Raw genomic sequence first — 20,029 nt, forward strand, 5'->3', positions numbered from 1 at the left:
AGAATTGCTTGGACTTCTGTTTGGAACACGGTAGGCCAGTAGCCCATAGATATTGATATTTTTTGTATCACAAGGGAATCAATATTGAACATTTTTAGGATGCTCATATGTCCTCTACGATCACCTTCAAAGAAGTTCTGTGACCGTCGGATCCTTAATGCACTCTTTCGGCTTCTAATTGAATAAATTGATGCAACGGAAGCAGATAAAGTAGAGCATCTAGTGCCATACTCATTGCCATTGCTCATTGAGAGTGGCTAGTCCCCAGCTTCTTCTGAGCTGATTTTTCATTGGTCTCATAAAACTCATTTAATCCAAAAGTTTTGACTTTGACATAACTAGTTATGGAATCAAAATAACACTACATAAAACTATTGCTTTATGGAGAGTACTATAGCACATGTAAAAATGAAGGGTTCGCTGTACTCATGGAGTTGTAGAATATCGAGTTGTGGAGAGTTGATTGTAGTATAATCAACCGGTAGAAACTAGCGATTTTAAATTGGCTCACTTCTTGACTAGCCTATTGATCCAAAGCAAATCGATTAACGTATCCCATTCTAGTTGAAATTCTAGTACTACACAATGTTTGTTTTGATTCGCTATGAAAATTTGACAGATTAAATGAGGGGCTTGTGGATTTTCCTATGTTTCGAGGGGTGCATCGATTAGCTTGGGACCGCAAATAGTACAGGAGCTTAGGCAAAAAGTTGGGTACGTTTCTTCGGGACCTTCTGGTCTTAGAGTTACCTCTATGGTATAATTATATGCGTCTGAAAATCATTTATAGCATCTTTCGTGTTGTTTTTAGTAAATATTGGTTACCCTTTTCGATGCAAAGTCGCTCGTGTTGGTCGACAATCGTGGCCTCGAGGAAACGGCAGAGGGAATCGAACTGTTAATGATATATTTGCTTCCAGCTTTCAATGTTCATGTACGGTATGATGATACTGAAAACGGTTTTTAGGAAAGCTAATAAATATTGGCAATCGATTGAGCGATTGACATGAAAATGCACGACCTTATCGTAATACAAGGAAAGCATAAAAAATTCACCGGGGTGGGCCTACTAAAAGTGTACGCTATGTGATGAACAGTATCAACAAAACAGTATTGCTAATGGCATAAAAAAAGCTATTCAAGTGCAACTCCTGTCCCCATCAAATCATATCACCACCCTAAACGGAACAGCGATGAGCCCCAAAAATTGTGGCGCATTGATGTATAAACAACTTCATACACTGTCTTCTTGTTGTAGTTGGAATGGGCGATGTGGTTGGAAATAGCGCAACGCAATAAAAACAAAAACAGTCAGAAATATGGAAAATCGACAAAACTTTCGTGCAAGTCCGGGAAGGTGGATTCCTCTGGCTGGAGTGGTTGTAGCTATTTCCGCAGGAAAAGGTTTTTGATCCTAGCAATACAAAGCTGAAACTCGATGAGCGGCAGCATTGAGTGACATTGACAGGCTTGAAACAGGGGGGTGTTTGATTTTGAAACCGGTTGAACTTCGATTTGGTTGTTGTTTGTTTTCAACTTTAACAAACAAGTAGGTGAGTGTGATGACCTGAATTTATCCTTGGAAACAGATGTCAAGGTAGGGCTAGTGAGCCAGTTTTGGCACTAGTTAGTCAGCTAATTTATCCTGATGAATGTGGGCGTCCTAGTGGAATACCTGTATAAAGAGAGAGAGAAAGATTAGTAATTTCCATTTAATTCCACTACCTTATTTGCTTATCCTTGACAGATACGCGTATTTCGTCTTCTTCAAAGTCTTGTACTAATACTCGACTGAAGAAAAACATTGCATTCTACCGAATATATATTAACACAGGTACATTTTCACTTAAAAGCTTTACTGTAGGAGCAGGTACTCCGCTGCTTACTCGTTGATGTGTCCTAGGTAGTAACTTGAAAAGCCATGTGTGTCCGTTTCCTTGATCCCTGTTGAGTAAAGTTGAATTCCGTTGTTTGTTGATCTCGAGGCTCTCTGCAACATCCAGTTTCCGTGATATAGATACGGTTCGTAAAATCGTGATGTCCTCCGTCGATATTGGGTGATCCTCTGTGAAGATGTGTTCTGCAACCTTTGATTTGAAATTAGAATGAGAATTTCAAAAGAGTCGTGAGTATTGCTGGTATCCAATCTACGAAGTATATCATAACAACACTAACGCTAACGCTAACTTGTATCTTTTGTCTACTTCGACCTTTCTTCCATTAGACCTTTTGTTCATTTGACTTATCGTCCATTCGACCTTTTTTTCCATCTAAGTTAATTTCGACCTTTTGCCACTTCGACCTTATGTCTTTCTACCTTTTGTCCTACAACCTGTCGGAACATCTACTTTTTTATCGTGACGGCAAAAGGAATTGCAAGCAGACGCAGCGTACAACTTATTTCTGAAAGCCAACTCTGTATAAGCCCGTTAACTTTAAAATGCAATTTATTTCAAAGTTCAATACCATGCTTAGGTACATGTCAAGCAGGCAGGCATCCACGGGAGGTACAGCCTTAGCTTTTCCTAGCCCAACGCTCTGGGGCTGGCTTGATTGCGAGATTAAGCAAACAAAGATAGAGAAGGTTATACACAGACTGTCGAAAGGTCAGTACTGAGGCTAACATGCATAAGCAATGATTGAGATTTGTTATGCATGCAATTCCGCTCTGAATAGGAACGGACGTGCTGGCCTGGTATGGATAATTTTGTTGCACTTGACAGGGCTGGAAATCTTTATTTAAGATCGATATAAAAAAAATCCGTTCTGCAACGCAAGCTATTTTAATTGTCGCAACACCTGCGAACTTCCCATGTCCTTAAGCTTATTTTTAGGTTCAACCCAACAAAAATTAAGTACCACAAACTGTCACGCCACTTCCAGCTGTTAACAAACGTGCGAAAGCACATCTTTTTTGATTTCCCCGAAGGACCAGTTCCACGGAATCGCTTCAATTTTTCGTGCCAACAAGAAGAAAGACCCGTCATCAGTCAGTTCAGTCAGTCAGTCCGCCAGTCCCGCCAATTGCAAATGAGTCACGCTAGTTTCGAATTAAGGCAGATTGTCTTCGGGGGAAATTTATGACTTTCCCGACAAAGGATCCGCTGGAAATAATATGATGCGCGATGACGTTTCTTGCTACTGTCACGACTTGTGTTGGTTTTAGGTGGTTATTATCTTTCTGAGTGAGAAAGAGGAGAACCGTGCATGATCTATGGTTAGTTTTTGTGTGAAAATGATTATTAAAAAGGAAAGTGTGAAATTGTTGTGAACCAAATTCCATCGTCATTAGAGGCGTTGATGGTTAACAGCGCTAACGAGCCGAGCTCATGCGGCACGAAAGGTCAAGACACGTTTCAGCGCCGGAATTGCAGTTGTTTGCAATTGTAATTATTTCAGTTTGTGCGGAAGGAAGAATTTTGTTAATTGTTTGGGCTGTTTTAAAAAAAATTCTTTTAGATGTGTGGGGTAATTAACCTTCAAGAAGAATTTTCCCAGGAAACCCTTTCGTCCTTCTGCGTCTTAAAATATCAGTCGGCATCATAATGAATTAATGGAAAAATATCAAAAGATCACCAATGTACCAATACAATTCTCGTGATTCTTGTGTATACAACTTTCACTTCGGTGCTACTTTGTTGTAATTGACGATTAACTGTGGAGGATAGATCGAAGTAAAAAGGAAAAAAACTGTGGAGGTTATTCAGGCTCGTTCTTTTGAGCCTTCACAGTGAGGAAGAAGAGCATCTTTTACAATCTACACTTTCAGCCGGGGAAGCAAATTTTTGATTTGCTTCTCTGTAACGATGATCGTCACGTGAAGTAGTTGTATTCCTTCAAAAACCTCACGCCTTCTGATCAATCCGATAATAAATCAAAATCATCTTAACCACTATCTGAAATATCCTCAAACATCCACTAACCACTTCCCAAATTCAACTAGTATCATTAAGATTAGGCAATCTGAGAAAGTTCTATAGGCAAAGTAAATTTGGTCGCAAAGCTTAGGAATAAAGAGAGAGAGCGCATTAAGGTTACGGACTACAGTTTTCAGAGGCTCCGTTTATTTGGCCATTATTCCACCATCAGTGTACCGGTCAGTGATGTGATACTAAAACTCACCGAGCGTGCAAACGTTCAAATACACCAGTTGCGTGCTGGGAGGACATAAATAGGTGGCCCTTAAAAACCTCAGCATATACAGGTATATACTAAGCAGATTCATTTACTCCTTAGAGAACCGCCTGAGGCATACCTGCTACCTATTCAAAATGTACCAGAAAGAATACCTACGTGTGAGGATGGCATTATCAGCTTTGCTTGGCGCGTCAATTCACTCACTCACTCACCCTTGGTGCTGGTTTAGTGTTCTCAAGTCACTAATTTTCGCTTCTTTGTTCTGTTTCTTCGAGCACAGCAAGTTCACTTCAAAGAGCTAAAGACACGTTCCATGGAGGTCGGTATCGAATCGGCAAAGGTTAGGCCGGGACATGAAAATTCTCACAGTCCACCCCGCCCAAAGCAGATGGCGAAGCGATGATAGAGCCTTGATTTTGGTTTCCTCACCCTTTTTGCTGCCATCCGAATGGGTAGTTATAGAGCAAACAGTGAATTAGTGAGCGGCGTGCTTAATTTGACTATGGTGCTTTCCACATGGCACTTGTTATCTTTTTGGGTGAAACTACGGAGGAACACAGCACGCTGCTGTCATGGAAGGACTCTAACGGTCAGTACGTGGCGAATCCTCAATATCATGGAGCTTAAAAAGTCTTCGTAGAATGTTTCGGGTGACACGCAAAGGTTAAACTGTTAATTAGGATGATGGATGATATGCTGGTAGGGTTTCAATGGTTGACTTACATTTGTTTTAAGAATATACTTATTAATTTTGTTTAAATGGACTTTAATATTTAATGCATCAATGTGTTCAGCCAAATTGATTAAAGTTTAGATACTGCAGAAATTCTTTTCAGTTTGTATGGATATTATGTATGTTTGGTATGTTCCTGAGGATAGAAGTCAAAATACAACGACAAATGTGTCGTATGATGCATCAAATAACATGAGAAATCAATAACTACATTGGTAACGTCACGGCATGGGTGCATTCGACGAAATGGTCAAAATTCATCATATTACAACTGCAGATGGGACGAATAAGATCACATAAATTGAGGTGGTTGAAGCGGATAACCACAGACAAACACAGACATTGTGCCTCAATAAATAGAACCACAGTAACGACATCAGTAGCTCGCTAAGTCGCAAACAAGGTCGCATGCAAGGTAAATGGAATATATAGAAACGTCAAAGCGACCTGATGCCAACGCCAGTGTTGCCGGATATACCGATTTCCAAGCTCGATACCAATATACCGATAAAGTTTATCAGAATACCGATTTTTAAGATTTTATTCCGATTTATACCGATTTTTTATTCTATTCATAATATTTTCAACCTAGTTAAAAGTCATGTTCAACTAATCAGCTATAAGCAGCCTCGTAAGCAGCAACTCGCTCTGTTTGAATGATTTTCTATAAACAGGACTAAAGTGGTTTCTGAGCGGGTTCTACCAGGAAAACTCCGGAAAAAACGAAAATTAAACTATCGAACAGTAAAAACGAATATTCAAAATTAAACTATCGAGCAGTAAAAACGTATATGCTGTATCCGATTCTTAAGTGCCAGCCTATAGCTGGCCCGATTTTACCCCAGTGGGGCGGCCTCGAGCAAGGGTACTTCCCCCAAGGACGTTCGAATTTGGGTGAAACAAAACAACAAAGAGAAATGCAATTTTAGACGTCTATTCGCTATTTATCTTCTCCTCCTCGCTGTTGCTGCTGCTGTTCGGTGGGGCCCTTCGACGACGGTATGGTGGCGGTTCTGCTGCTACAAAGCACGGACTGTGCTGAGCGATTTGCTTCTTCGGCTGTTAAGCAGCTGTCCAGCTGTCCTTGACACTTAGCGGGGTAGATGAGCGGGGCTCGTCTGTTGGAACACCCCCCCCCCCCCCCCCGGAGCCGTTGATGACGAATCACCGGATTGCCTATGTGAATAACTGACCATCAGCCGGAAAGGCATCTGCCCGATATCGCCGAACGTCTTACCTCCACGGTGGTTGATGATTGAGAGGGTGCAAAATGCAGTGTCCAGTTCGTTGTCCTCACAACACTCGTCATGGCTTACTACGAGTCCCTGCGATAGTGCTGAATGTTCACCACACTGCACAGAGAAGCATTGGGCGCTCTTTGCACCCACACATATCTCTCCTTCACTCATAAAAAAAGAATAAACTTAATTAGGCTAACTTTCTTTATTATTAACTATACATTAATTAAGTTACTCACATGTACATGGAACTAAATTAGTATAACGCTATTTCATGAGCGCCGTTTTCGAATATTGTTACTGTCCCGATATTATATGAGGTTACATGAGAATCATGGGGAAAGTCGTCACTAAAAATTAGTTTAGAGTGTAGTACCAACACCTCTGTGGTAGTACTGCTTCCCAGATTTTTGTTTGAATCACAATTGTCTCATATGCAGTCTTGTAAACAGTCGACATTTTCGATAGCGTTCACTAAGGGCCGTTATGTCAAAGTTATGATTCATTCAATACTATGAACGCGACCATGATTTCGTTTACCCGTCTACAGCTGTCATGCGCAAAAAAAGTTTTTGCTTCCAACACGAGAATGAATCGAATGTTTTTGTTTCGTCTCTTTCCTTCGAACGTATACAAAAGAGCAATGAAAGAAAACTGGAGAAGTAGACCATCATTTTCTCTCTCCCTATCGCTGTCAGTACTGTCGATTGAGTTGCGTTCATTTGAATTTGTTTACAATACTTTGAATGTCGTTTGATAGAAGTTTCATAGCCAAAGTGTTATTAAAAAACTGAATTCTCGCGTCACTTTTCATAACGTCCAATCTACATTGATCGATTCTCTTCATCGACTCTCTCTTTCGTAAATAACTCGGCTGCAGGCATATTTCGGGCTGATTTTGCTACATATTATTTTAAAAGAAAGTATTATCAAGCATGTTGGACGATGAGAATAGCTTAGAATGTTTTTGAAAGCGAGTTATTAACGAAAGAGAAAGTCGATGAAGAGAATCGATCAATGTAGATAGGACCTTATGAAAAGTGACGCAAGAATTTAATCGATTTGTCACGTTGGAAAAGTGGTAACAGGTATGTTTTGTTGATTTAGTCCATCACAACGCATTGCAGTTATGTTTTGTTTCTACTTCTAGGAAAATAATGTGGATTTAAAATCACTTGCCGATTCGCACGCGTAATGTTTTTTGACATCGGTTCTGGGGAGTGAAACGACAACAATAAGGTCAACAACGACGAGCAGCAGCCGCGGGGGGAGGAAAATAATATCGCCGACAGTACGGTCAAACAACAGCACAAAACAGCTGGAGCGATCGTCAACAACACCCTTTAGAGCCTGATCCAGGCGTCCACAGTAGGAGCGTACGCGACAGCCCTCTGCCAGAAGGAAGATCACCAGCTGGAATTTAAAAAATGAACTGGAAATGAAGAAGAGAATCACCTTCCCGACATCAATCTGGCATTTTCGCTGAAAGACGACGGTGTTAAACGGTAGAGTATCGAGGCCCGACGACGAAAGTGAAGATTGCCAACAAAGGCTACGCAAGTTGCTCGAGGCACAGCTGACCACCGCTTTACGATTGACGATGACGTCTACCTGGGAATAATCGTTTCGCACTTTACCGGGAAGTACGGTAGTGGTGAGTGTGTTTGTTATAATGTCAAGTGTTTTGATAGATTGTAATTATATTTCCTTTTACGTAGAACATCGGAAGCTGTACTTTCCGATAGCGTTCCGCTTCGAAAGGAGTCTCTGACTGTACACCGACACCATTCAGGCCATTCCTAGCCGAACTACCAAAGTACGGTCTAATGCCGTTCAATTTGCGCAAATTTAAGGAGGAAGCCAAGGCCAAGATGGGAATGCATAACCAACAAAATGGTCGAGCCGTTCCAAGTAGTATGTGAAACACAACGAAATTGAGCGAAATGACCTACTTCGAAGGCGAACATAGATCTGGTGCTAACGGACACCAAGAAGTCGGATGTGACTAAGGAAGCTGCTGCCGCTGTCGTCACCACCACCCCACCCCCATAAACACCACCAAGGATATTAGTGATGCTGCTGCTGCTCCTACTGTATCTGCCGATGGATCTCCCCCAGCAGCACTCAAGGACAAGAGAAGAAGAAGAAGGTCTTTGTCGCTGGTGAGGCCAGCAAGGAAAATGCTGCTAAGGCTAAATAGAGGTTGTACTGTAAGGTGTTCCGTTATTTCCACGGCAGTGTTCAGAAACGTTTGTGTTCATTGTTTTTAACACATGCATAGGTACCAATGTTTGGATTTTTTCGTGTCTCCTCACCTGCACTCGTTCGGAATATGGTTGAACCGGCAGTTTTTAAATAAAAGCATAGTTGATAAAACCTGAAATATCTATTTGTTTTAGCCAAGATATAATACTGCTATCCCCCCGTTTACGCGGTGGGTGGTACCGCCCACCCCCCACTTTCTCGGCGGTCCTTAAATCAATTGAGCCGATTTTCTGTATACAACTAGATTATGGCGGACATTAATCAGAAAAAGCGGTGAGTGAGCAGTACCACCCACCGCGTAAACGGGGGAATAGCAGTAGACTGCAAATTGGTTGAGTTTATTTGTATTTTTTTTCTCTGCGTGTACGGTAGCACATTTCTACCCGAACAATCCATAATGTCCTAAGCAAGATTGATTTGTTCTTTTCGTCTATTTTCCCTTGCATTAATAACTAAGGCTCAGTTAGTGAGCAATAAAATATCCTCTTGTCATGTTTCTCGTGTCAAATGCAAGATAATAGCTTGTTATATTGAACTGTGTGGGAAATATCAATGGAAATAAAAGAAAAGGTATTCAAATATGACGAAATGCTCAGAATCAATCTTAAAGCTCTTCGTCAAGCCAATTGTACAAGTTAGGAACTATTTTCTCAAACAGTTCCTTGTTGAGCTTAACCAATAGGATATTTTCAAGGTTTGCTTCAGCGATTTTTGTTCGCTTGTCCGAAAGAACCAGTGCAAGAGCACTGAACGCGCGTTCCACGGACACCTGGTTTGAAGGTACCGTCAACAGCAGAGTTGCAACTTCGTATAGCTCGGGATGACTGAATTTTCGTGAAACCCAATATTTCCATACATCAAATGAGTAGAGTTGATGAGGCTCGAGATCAAGTGCTTTTAGCTGTCTCAGAAACGTGTCTGATGTTTGAATTCTTCTTGAGCCCGACTCAGGAAGCATTCCTCCAAACATCTGTGTCAAAAAGGCATCCAGCTCACTGTGCTGATCTTGATCTGATCCTGTTGCAGAGGTTGATGGTGACTGAGTTGGTTGGTCTACGCTGTGTGGTTTCATTCGCTTGATTCGCTCCCATGTTGCAATGATGAATTTCTGAACAATAGGATAAGAAAATACAGAACAAATGGAGGTTCAACATTCATTGAGTGACAAAAGCAATGGACTTACTCGAACTTCCTCTTTTTCTTCAGATGTGAACAGTGTAGAATTCAGGTAATTAAATCGTGGATCGATGAGAAGCGCGGACTTGAAAATCATATTGTCCTTCAACTGTTTGAGACGTTGGGTCAGTGAAGCCGTCAATGGTTCTACAAATCGGTTAGATTGAATTTTACTGACATCCATCACGGTTCTTATCCATGTCAAGTAAAAATCGTTCAGGGAAGTATGGTTGGATTGCATGTTCTTGGTTGCCAAGAAAACTGGTCTGAAAGCTGCAACATATTCCTTAATGAATGTCCACTGTTCTGTAAGATCTGAAATTTAAAATGGTAAGTGATAAATCTATGTACAACTTTTTATCAGTTTTTAACGTGTTTCACTAACCCAGCTCAGGATACTGCGATCCTAAGTCTCTGAAGAAATCCTCATGCTTTTCGAAATGCTCCAACATCGTGAAGATTCCTCCCCACCTGGTCCTAGCATAAAGGGGTGGGAGCGATTGGTTGTGCAGATCGAACACCGGTTTATAAGCTATCTTGCGGCAATTTTTTGTGACTGTAGTACATTGACGGATGTCAGCATCACATGCCTTGATAACATCGGTGACTGCTAGCTGCATTGTGTGCACAGCACACCTCACAAGCGTTATACGATTGAAAAATTCTTCTTCAATCGCTTCGGTCCAGTCTAGTCCAGGTAGCTCTTGTGATGGGTCATCTTCGTCGTCTTCAGTGGAGAGGATCATAACCTGCAAATATGACTGCAACTGCTTTACAGCTGCAATCATATTTGCACCGTTGTCGCATGTGATAGAAAATATCTGCTCAAGTGAAATGCCGTATCCTGCGAGTATTTCTTCGATTTTCGACCTTAGAAATTTGGCAGTGTGCCTCTCATTAAGTTCAATCATCCCTGAAGAAGAAATGAAATTATTTTGAGTATAAATCTATGATTTACATGTACGGCGAATCACGGGATATCCCATTCCATGCATTAAACTTTTTACGAAAAAGCTGTACTTGGAATAGTGTCTCCCTAATTATAAAGATGCAATCCGCCCTGTTTCAACTTGATAAGATGCTGTCACTTACCGACGGTCAGAATCACTACCTGCTGCTGCTCTGGGTCAAAAAATTGGATGTTGACACCCAGGATGTGTCGTCCATGTCGAGAAGCACTGTCGATTTTTAGACATATAAGCTTTCCGTTCACCAGACTTCTAATCGCGGATCGGATCTTTGTGGCAGCAACTGTTAGATGTCTGAGAACGTTAGGGCGATTCATGCACATATTTAGTGCTTCACCAATGGGTTTCAAGAGCAGTTGAAACCCTTCCCATTCGACACAGTGCAGGGGAACGTGATGGACGGTCACCAGTTTCAATATTGCTTCGACAAATGTTTGCCTGTCGATGGCAATCATTTTTTTTGATGCCTTCTTTCTCTTGGATGGTACTTCCGCCTCATCTTTAAGTAGTCCACGTGATTTGGCCAGAATGGTGTGTTCTGTACGAAGATGTCGGATAAAATTTCCGGCATCAAATTTTTCAGCTTTCTGTCGGTATTTGCAACTGTTGGCAGCATCGATGGCACACAATACAAATCCGTCTTCCGTGGAAATGCAGCCTTCCGCTAGGATCTCTCTGAATTTCTTTTTTTCGATCGATGATGCTGATACGTCCATTGCGATTGAAAAGTTTAGGATCTGTTTTAAAATCTTAACTTGAAACAGTAAAAATTGGTCGACAACAACACTAAGAACTTTTTCACGACTGTAGAATAGCAAAACAACGATAACCATAGAAAACGTAGACGTGTTCTTTTCTTACAACGTTGAACGAAGACGATGTGTGGTACTAAGAGTTGAGGAAGACGGAAAATAATCGACTTTTTCGTCCTCGCGGTTTCTTATGCAGCAACAGACGTGACGTCACATCTGCTGCTTCATAAGAACACCGTGAGAATGAAAGAGTCGACTAGTTTCCTTCCTCCTCACCTGTAGATAACCCACATTGGAACGAAGACGCTATAGAGTGAATTAGAAAGAGATAATGAAACTGCAAAATAAATGAACACGTGGACAGCTACGGTGAACGCAGTCGGTGTTCACAAAAAATGATGAATATCAAATGAATAAGATAGAGAAGTGTCGTGATGTCAAAATACATTTTTTGGCAAGCCTGTCGAACGAACATGCTTGTTACGAATGGCTTGACAAAAAGAGCATGATAATAGAGAATAAAGCGTCGGTGAACGTGACCGTTTACAAGACTGATCATCAGATGTAGTTGTTCAATAATTGACAACCGTGGCTCGAAAACCGGTCGATCGACAGCAAATGTCACTTTTAACTCGAAGCTGCATGGTTCAAAGTACTATTCAAAACTTGACTTGAGTAATGCTTTCTACCACCTTGAGTTATTTGAAGAATCACGAGATCTAACCACATTTCTGTCCGAAGATGACATGTATAGATTCACTAGACTCATGTTTGGCGTAAATTGTGCGCCAGAAATATTCCAGCGCGAGATGGTCCGGATCCTTAAAGACGTCGGTAACATCATAGTGTACATCGACGATATACTCATCTTTGCAAAAACCTTGGAGGAACTTTGGATAACGGTCGCTTCAGTATTACGAATCCTGAGAACAAACAACTTGACCCTCAACATAGATAAGTGCGAGTTTGATAGGACTAGGATAAAGTTCCTTGGTCACGAACTTGACGTCGACGGTTTCCACGTCGATAACGAAAAGGTCAACAGCGTACGCAGCTTTAGAGAACCAACAATCCTGTCGGAGCTTCGAAGTTTTTTTTGGTCTAACATCGTTTCTCAGCCCATACCTTGCAAATTTTACAAATATGTCTAACCCACTGTGGGCAGCAACAACCTCTAGGTCATGGTTATGGGGACCAGAGCGAAGCTTTTAAGGCCATCAAACAGCAAATCATAGATTGCACGATTTCAATGGGCTTTTTCTCTGAGAGCGACAAAACTATCCTATAATTTGAATCAATACGGTAAATCGCGCGATGATCGAGACGTTTCCGTCGGATAAGATTATTTTGCGGCCGAGTGTCTAGGAAGCTATGGAAACCGAAATGGCTCTTGATTTTGTTTTATGCCCTTATAGTATAAACCACCATCGCACTTCGTGAGTTGCCCCAATAGAACCCTTGCTTTTGGTTTGAATCAGTACAAATTCGTTCTATTATATAAAAAAAAAAGAAGTATACATATTCATTTTCTTCCGAACTAAATAAACCACCATCACACTTTGTGAGTGGCCCCAACAGTATCCTTGCCGTTGGTCTAAATCGGGTCAAATCGGTTCTAATAATTATTTTATATTCAATCAAGTAAACCACCATCACACGTTGTGAGTGGCCCCAACAGCATCCTTGCTGTTGGTTTAAATCGGTTCAAACCGCTTATAATTAATTATTTTGGTCATTGATAAAATAAAATAAACCATCATCACACTTTGTGAGGGGCGCCAACAGTATCCTTATTGTTGGTTTAAATCGGTATACACACATCTAATAATGATCTACGTCTCTAGACAGCCGGCTGTTTAGAGCATAAATCGAAAACACTTATAAATAACTACACAAAACAAAAGATCGCATCACTTATCAAGGTGAATCCTGATCCAATGAACCTAACCCACTAACAAAACCTCCTTCCTGTGACTTTTGTGGGATGCAGAGGTAAACACGGTCCCAAAACAACAAAAGTCACACACTAACATTCCTTCCCTCTCCCACCTGATTGCAAGGACGTGGCCGGTGACGTTATTGATCTTTAAAGGTAGGAGTCACTGGAACATGTACACTGAGAATGGCAGGTTACTCCCAAGCCCCATTCAGTTGATTCTTTGTACAATTTCACTGGTTCAGATCAATCACGGAGTGCAACTATCGATACGTGCAGTCAGACTAAGCTAAGCTAAGCTAAGCTAAGAGAGCGACAAAACTATCCTATACACAGACGCATCTCCTGTTCCTCTGGGTGCTGTGCTGGTACATGAAAGTGTAAATCAAGCACCAAGAGTAATCAGTTTTGCCTCAAAAGCTCTCACTACCACTGAGAAGAAATATGCGCAGAATCAAAGGGAATCATTGGGAGCAGTATGGGCAGTGGAGCATTTTTCCTACTTCCTACTAGGCCGACACTTCACACTCCGTACGGATGCGCAAGGGGTTGTCTATATTTGGACGCTTGCGATCGTTGGAGTTGTACGAGGATGATGATGGCCGATATGCTCTCCTGACTTCGAAAATACTTGGGTAGTCCTGTTGACGCATCTCGGATTCGAAAGCCTCATCCCTCGTAGCGGATTGTATGATAAAATTCGTTTCATGGCCATAGATCCTTCCCTGTTTCACGAGTTCTCTGTTCCTTCTTCTTCTTCTTATTCGTATTTCAAGCTTATTGCTTAGGGCATATTAGCTTATTGCGTGGTCTCAACTAAGTGTTCTACTAAATGCACTTCCACAGTTATTAATTGAGAGCTTTCGATGCCAATACCAATGCATGAATTTGTATGTTGTGTGCCCAGGGAGTCGAGAAAATTTTCCAATCCGAAAGATTCCCTCGACCGGACCGGGAATCGAACCCGCCGCCTCCGGCTTGGTCTCTGTTCCTTAGTCCACTTAATAACTGTCCTCGTCGTGAACGCTGTAGTTGCACGACCGTACTTTACACATCAACCGAGCGTGAAACGCGACCGCTGATTCACCGTTTTCCTGCTTCCTTCTAGAAAAAGCATCGTGCCCTACTGCCGTGTCCGTCATCGACCGTAGGTAGGTTTTGATGTTCGTAACGAAGACTCGGTAGCAGTCCGGATTTGTCAAGCTTGGACGAAGCTTTGCGGCTTTCACACGATTGCTTGCTGTTCGTCGCCCATGGAGGGGAAGAGTAATTGAGTCCTCTTGGATTATTAACGTTACCGATCGAAGCACCTATCTCGAAGTTTTCTAAGTAACGATTCCATTCCTCCCACATTTTATTGGCGGCGATGCCACTTGGGAATGGTTTCATGTGGTCCCAGCGGATGCTGGAGGATGAACTTCCACCGACACTTGCACAAGCGTTTACTTCGCTAGAGAGGTTCCAGCTGTTATGAGCATTTCCAGTCATCGTCGGTCCAGAATTTGACTGAAAACGGCTCATGGCGTCATTTATACCCGCGAGTATCTTCTCCATACGGTCGATACGTTCGGCGTTACTGGTGTGTTCCACTGTGTCCTGGCTTGCGTTTTCGGTGGGGATTGCTTCAGGGGTAGATGGGCTAACCGATGGCGATCTCGATGAATAAGCAGATGTACCATCCGAGCCCAATTTTTTTTTTTTGTCATCGTGTGTATTGGTATCGGAGTCACTAGCATCACTCTCTGATATGCTGCTGCTGTCGCTACTAGAAATCATCTCAGAGTCGATTCATTAATTCAAAAGGTTCAATTGAAATTGTTCATAACTTTGAGTCGTTACTAATTCAATTCATCTTCTCGTTAAATTTCTGAAAAATGCATCAAGCTAGCCTTCATAATTCATTGTTGATACTTGGAAATGAACTAGTCTAGCTGATTTGCATGAAAACTACAGCTTTACAGCCTTAAAATCATCCCAAGTTTTATCGTGTACAAAAATCAGGATGCATGTCATCGTTGAGTGATACCAACATGGAACATCTAAGCAACCTGTTAATTTTACCATTGATTCAGCATAGGACTCTTAAGGCCGTTGCCATAGTGGGAGCGAAAAGGCACGCTATTCGAAAATCCTATTATTGATATTATTCCTTACATTCGATTTCACGCTTCGCGTGCCTCTTCGGTCTCAATATGGCAGCGGCCAAAACAAAATACCTGAAATCCCATAGAACCAGAACGTCAAAATCGAACACATGTTAGATTCAATCTGTGTGGCAGTGTTCCATTTGGTGAATATTAAACTTAAATTTGACAAATAGGAAATTTTCAAATAAACCTGCTAGTGTACCAGACTTATTTATGGCAAACCAGGAATCAATTTTGACAAACACCCTCTCGAAAATCACACGATTTTCGAACATTATAATTTATTTTCGAAATGTCAAATATTAGTAAAATAAATTATAATGTTCGAAAATCCCTCTGTTGTTGTCCGATTTTCGAGAAATTGTTTATTTTGACAAACAATTCCTGGTTTGTCTGAATAAGATTGGACTGGTCTGGTAGAAAAACAGGTTTATTGGAAAATTTTCCATCTGTCATGTCAAATATAAGTTAAAATTCACCAAATGAACCGCAGCCTAAATGTAGGGGGGTTGACAGCAGTAGTTTACTCCTAGTCCCACCATCATCGAATGGCATTTGCCAGATAAGATGAGGTTGCGACATATTTACATAAATAAGCTCTGCAAACAACGCTCTTTGAAAACAATTTTATGAACATTTTACTGGAAAAAATGCAAGGTTTAAAAAGAAGGACATTTTCCGACAATAGGAGGATGTAGAAAAATTATTGAAAAAGGAGGACATGTCCTCCTTTAGGATACCATATGGTTACCCTAGCTACACTATCAGTACAGTAATTTTCGCAGCCACGGAGCCGGCTTTCACTCGCGGTGCACTGGAAAGATGCGTACTTGCATTCGCGACGCGATCGGAAATTCTTCTCCCACACGAAACGAAAATCAATTATTTAATTCATGTGTTTCACTTATACATTTTTGCCAAAGCATCAGCCTTATACATTCCATAAAACAAACCACATAGGTCCTATTAGAATGCATAAAAGGTATGTGTGACCGCTTATACATTTCATTTGACACATGATCTTTATTACCTTTTTGCAAGGCGTCTGCTTATTAGTTGACTTATACATTTTATGAATAATCAGCAATGGAAATTTGCCAAAAGGTATAAGGAGATTTCTATCCGTGCAGTTGGAGTAACTTTCTCGGGACTAAAAAACGATAATACGTCTCCGAGCACAATAACACCCGTCAACTCCACCGTGGCTCGAATTGTTCTCCCGTTTCGTTCACAACGTCACAATCTTCCGCAATAACAAAAAACGTCATCGTCCTCCTGCAACCGCGCTCGACTGTCATGTTCCTATGTTTTCGCCTTCTGTTGCAGCGGGAGGAGCTTTTGGGGCCTAATTTTATTTGGGACGTGACACAATCTAAAACGATAATTTTTTTCCTATCTAACTAATAACAACAACAAACGAATAAAATAACGCGCAAAATTTACTAGTTAAAATTATTCACGAAGGCATAGAGGTGAGTATGTCGCCGGCCGTGCAATGACAACAAAAACAAAGCATAACAAACACGGCACACGCTCGTGAAAAACACGGCAGTATTACACTCGGCAGCAAAACTACACAAAACGGGATAAATTGTAACACGCAGGTTACAATTCATGATAATAATGATAAGAAAATGTCACAGTAGCGTCCACTATAATGGGGATACGTCAGTGTTACCAGAGGTTGTACTCTAATACCCCCTTCAACCGCTGTAACTCGCCAACCCAATGCTGGCACAGTGTCTCTGAAACGCCGCTCTTGGAAGCCCCATCGTCATCAAATCCACCTGCTGCTCAGCCGACCGCAGAACCTTCAAGTAAATTTGATTCTGCTTGACCAGGTCTCAATGAAAATGGAACTTAACATCAACATGCTTTACGCGTCCATAATCCTTGAAGTCCTCCAACTGATTGTCTTCGTAGTATGTCACTGGTTTCCTGTGTTCTCCAAACTACTTGACAAGCTGAGTTACAGAGAGCTGTTTGCTTCGCTTCCGTTGAGGACAACGCTACGGTCTGCTGCTTGCGGGTTATCCATGTTACCGTACAGTAAACACCTTGAAGATGCCACAAGTAACAGAACCTCTATCAGTCTTCTTCACATTATCAGCCAGTTGGCCCAATCTGTGTCCGTGAACACCTCCAAAATCGGTACATCCGGTTGAGCCTTGTACACTTAACACCAGTCCAGCGACCCTTTTACGTACCATAAGATTCTCTTCAAGTGAGTGCAATGTTCGTCACTCGGGCAGCTTTGATATTGGCTAAAGAAATTTACAGCCGCAGCCAAATCCGGTCAACTCGTCACATACAGGTACCACAGAGGACAGACGTCCAACTTCGGTCAGAAACTTGTGTAAAGATAAGTGGGCACATCGCCGTTACGTGGCGCAAGCATTTCCTGTTTTCCTCTATAAATTTTCCACTTTCGACCAATTTGGCGCTAGTATCGATAAATTTTCTGATGAAAATTGCAACTTGGCGCTACCGTTGGGGCAAGGCAGCTTTTGATCATGAGTATAATATGAGTTAATTTTGAGTAACTCTGAATAACTCGTATTGCTCAACAACATTTACACATAGCAACCTGGTTGTTGTGTTGAAACCGATGTTGTCAAGCAAAGATAATCCAGTGGCAACGTTTCAAACGGCACTAGGTACTGCAATCCCGGACCGAAGAAATGACTGGTTTGATGGCGAATGCAAACTGTAAGTAGAGGAGAAGAATGCAGCACGGGCGAGAATGAATGTGGAGCGATACAGACAAGCGCAGAACAGACAAAGCGTCAGCAGGCAGACCGAGATCGCGAGGCGATGGAAAATCTGTACCGCGTCTCACGAACGAGTGTGAGGTGATTGAGAGGTGGAAGCAGTACTATGACGAGCACCTCAAAGGTGATGCAGCAGAAAACGAAGGTGGCACGGCAACATACCTTGGAGCACGCGCAGAAGACGACAGGCTACCGGCCCCTGATCTTCAGGCAGTTGAGGAGGAGATTGGTCGGCTGAAGAACAACAAAGCAACTGGTGTAGATCAACTACCAAGTGAGCTATTAAAATACGGTGGTGAAGCTAGACCGCTGCACTGGGTAATTGCCAAGATTTGGGAGGAGGAGATATTACCGGAGGAGTGCATTAGCAACCACATATTTTACGGATTTTGATGGACAATCACAAGAAGGATGCAGGATAGTCCCAGAGGGATTCTGGACAATCCTTAGAAGACTTCGGACAATCTCTGGAAGAATTCCAGTCAACCGAAAAGGGGATTTATGACAACCATAAAAGATTTCATACACTCTCAGTACGGCTTCCGGACAATATCAGAGGGGACTTCGGGCAAACCCAACAGGGATTCTGGTCAGTCACAAGGATGACTTAAGTAAAAATTGAGGGGCATTCATGACAGTTCAGAGAGGATCCCAAACAATCGCAGAAAGGATTCAGTACAATTCCAGGGAGATTCCAGATAATCTCAGAGAGGACTACAGTCATCCCAAATGGAGGATTCTGAACAATTCTAAGTAGCATGACAAAAAAGAGATGACGAGATTCTTGCATCCCTTCGACGATCGGTCATAGAACTGTCGGAATAGATTCAACTATGAAGTTGGCCAAAACTAATCTATTGCGACCTGAGATGAACAGCATTTGTCAATGTTCCTTTTGTGCTAAATTTGGATCATTACAACAATACCAGGCGATGAAAATTTAACCCGTTTCTGATCACAATTTTCAACTGTCTTTTTCTAAGAGTATCAGATGACCAGTGGGCGACGGTGAGACTCATCGAGACGGGGGGACAAGACAAACAAAAACTATTTAAGTGCGACAAAAGACAAAGGAATTAAATTCTTATACTAGACATTTGATGAAACACATAAACCGACTGCATATAGCAGATATCGCGAGTTCCCGACACGTCTCTGAATGGAACATAGGTACGGAACGAAGGTATTCAAAAGTCGCTCCATGGCGGCGTCATTATCCGTACGTGATCATTAGATGTTATGATGATAATTTGTAAGTTCACAGAAAAGGTTTTACACATTAAATCTGTTAATTTCACTTTCAATGAGTCACAACCAGTTATTTGATTAAGTTAGTAAAAATGATCTTACCATGCATGGGCTTGTCTCCACGATCTTAATGTGTCTTCATACTCTCCCAAACGGTCTATACTACGAGTCAGTCGTCGTCAGAATACGATCGAAAATTTCCCTTTGCCGGTATGTAAATTATGTAAAACAAAAACCCCCATTCATTCGACGAACTCCCACTCCCACTTGATAAAACAGTCTTTTCAGTGTCCTTGAGTTCACGTACTACGACATCGCTTCTACACCCCCTCTAGCTTGTTGCACGTAATCGTTATGATGCAAAAATTGTTTTCAATCTCCCCCCCAAATGACGACCTTTCAAAATTCAATTATCCGATTTGTCAAGCGTGACGCTGATGGACCACAAAAGGAAAAGAAACCACCCGCTGACAAAATGCTACCATCATTTCCAAAAATTGGCCGACTTCCTTTTTGCCAGTTCAAGATAGGCACCACGGAACCACCGCGAAGAAAATCATTTATCATTCGTTATGATGTCCTGGTCCGCGCCAGGTTCTGCCACCTGCTGCTACCTTTGCTCGATGACCACCACTAACGGCCGACTGACGACGACGAT

General features: G+C 41.8%; 2 protein-coding genes across 2 annotated transcripts in view; both read right to left on the bottom strand.

Annotated features, from left to right (window-relative positions):
- The window catches only part of sosie, an 83,345-nt gene that overhangs the window by 51,412 nt on the left and 11,904 nt on the right, over positions 1-20,029 (bottom strand). The gene's annotated exons all lie outside the window — the stretch shown is intronic.
- On the bottom strand, positions 9,198-11,611 carry LOC135710749 (uncharacterized). The gene has a single exon (XM_065233414.1). The coding sequence runs from the start codon at positions 11,348-11,350 to the stop codon at positions 10,634-10,636; it is 717 nt and encodes a 238-aa protein (XP_065089486.1). The 5' UTR covers positions 11,351-11,611; the 3' UTR covers positions 9,198-10,633.

This window comes from Ochlerotatus camptorhynchus, unplaced genomic scaffold (assembly GCF_037179485.1).
Source record: "Ochlerotatus camptorhynchus isolate MF236.1 unplaced genomic scaffold, CSIRO-AGI_Acam_v1.1 ptg000402l, whole genome shotgun sequence".
Classification (NCBI taxonomy): Eukaryota; Metazoa; Arthropoda; class Insecta; order Diptera; family Culicidae; genus Ochlerotatus; species Ochlerotatus camptorhynchus.

What these genes read in the sequence shown, in the direction of transcription:
- LOC135710749 (XM_065233414.1), bottom strand. Translation starts at nt 11,350, where the DNA reads ATGGTTATCGTTGTTTTGCTATTCTACAGTCGTGAAAAAGTTCTTAGT.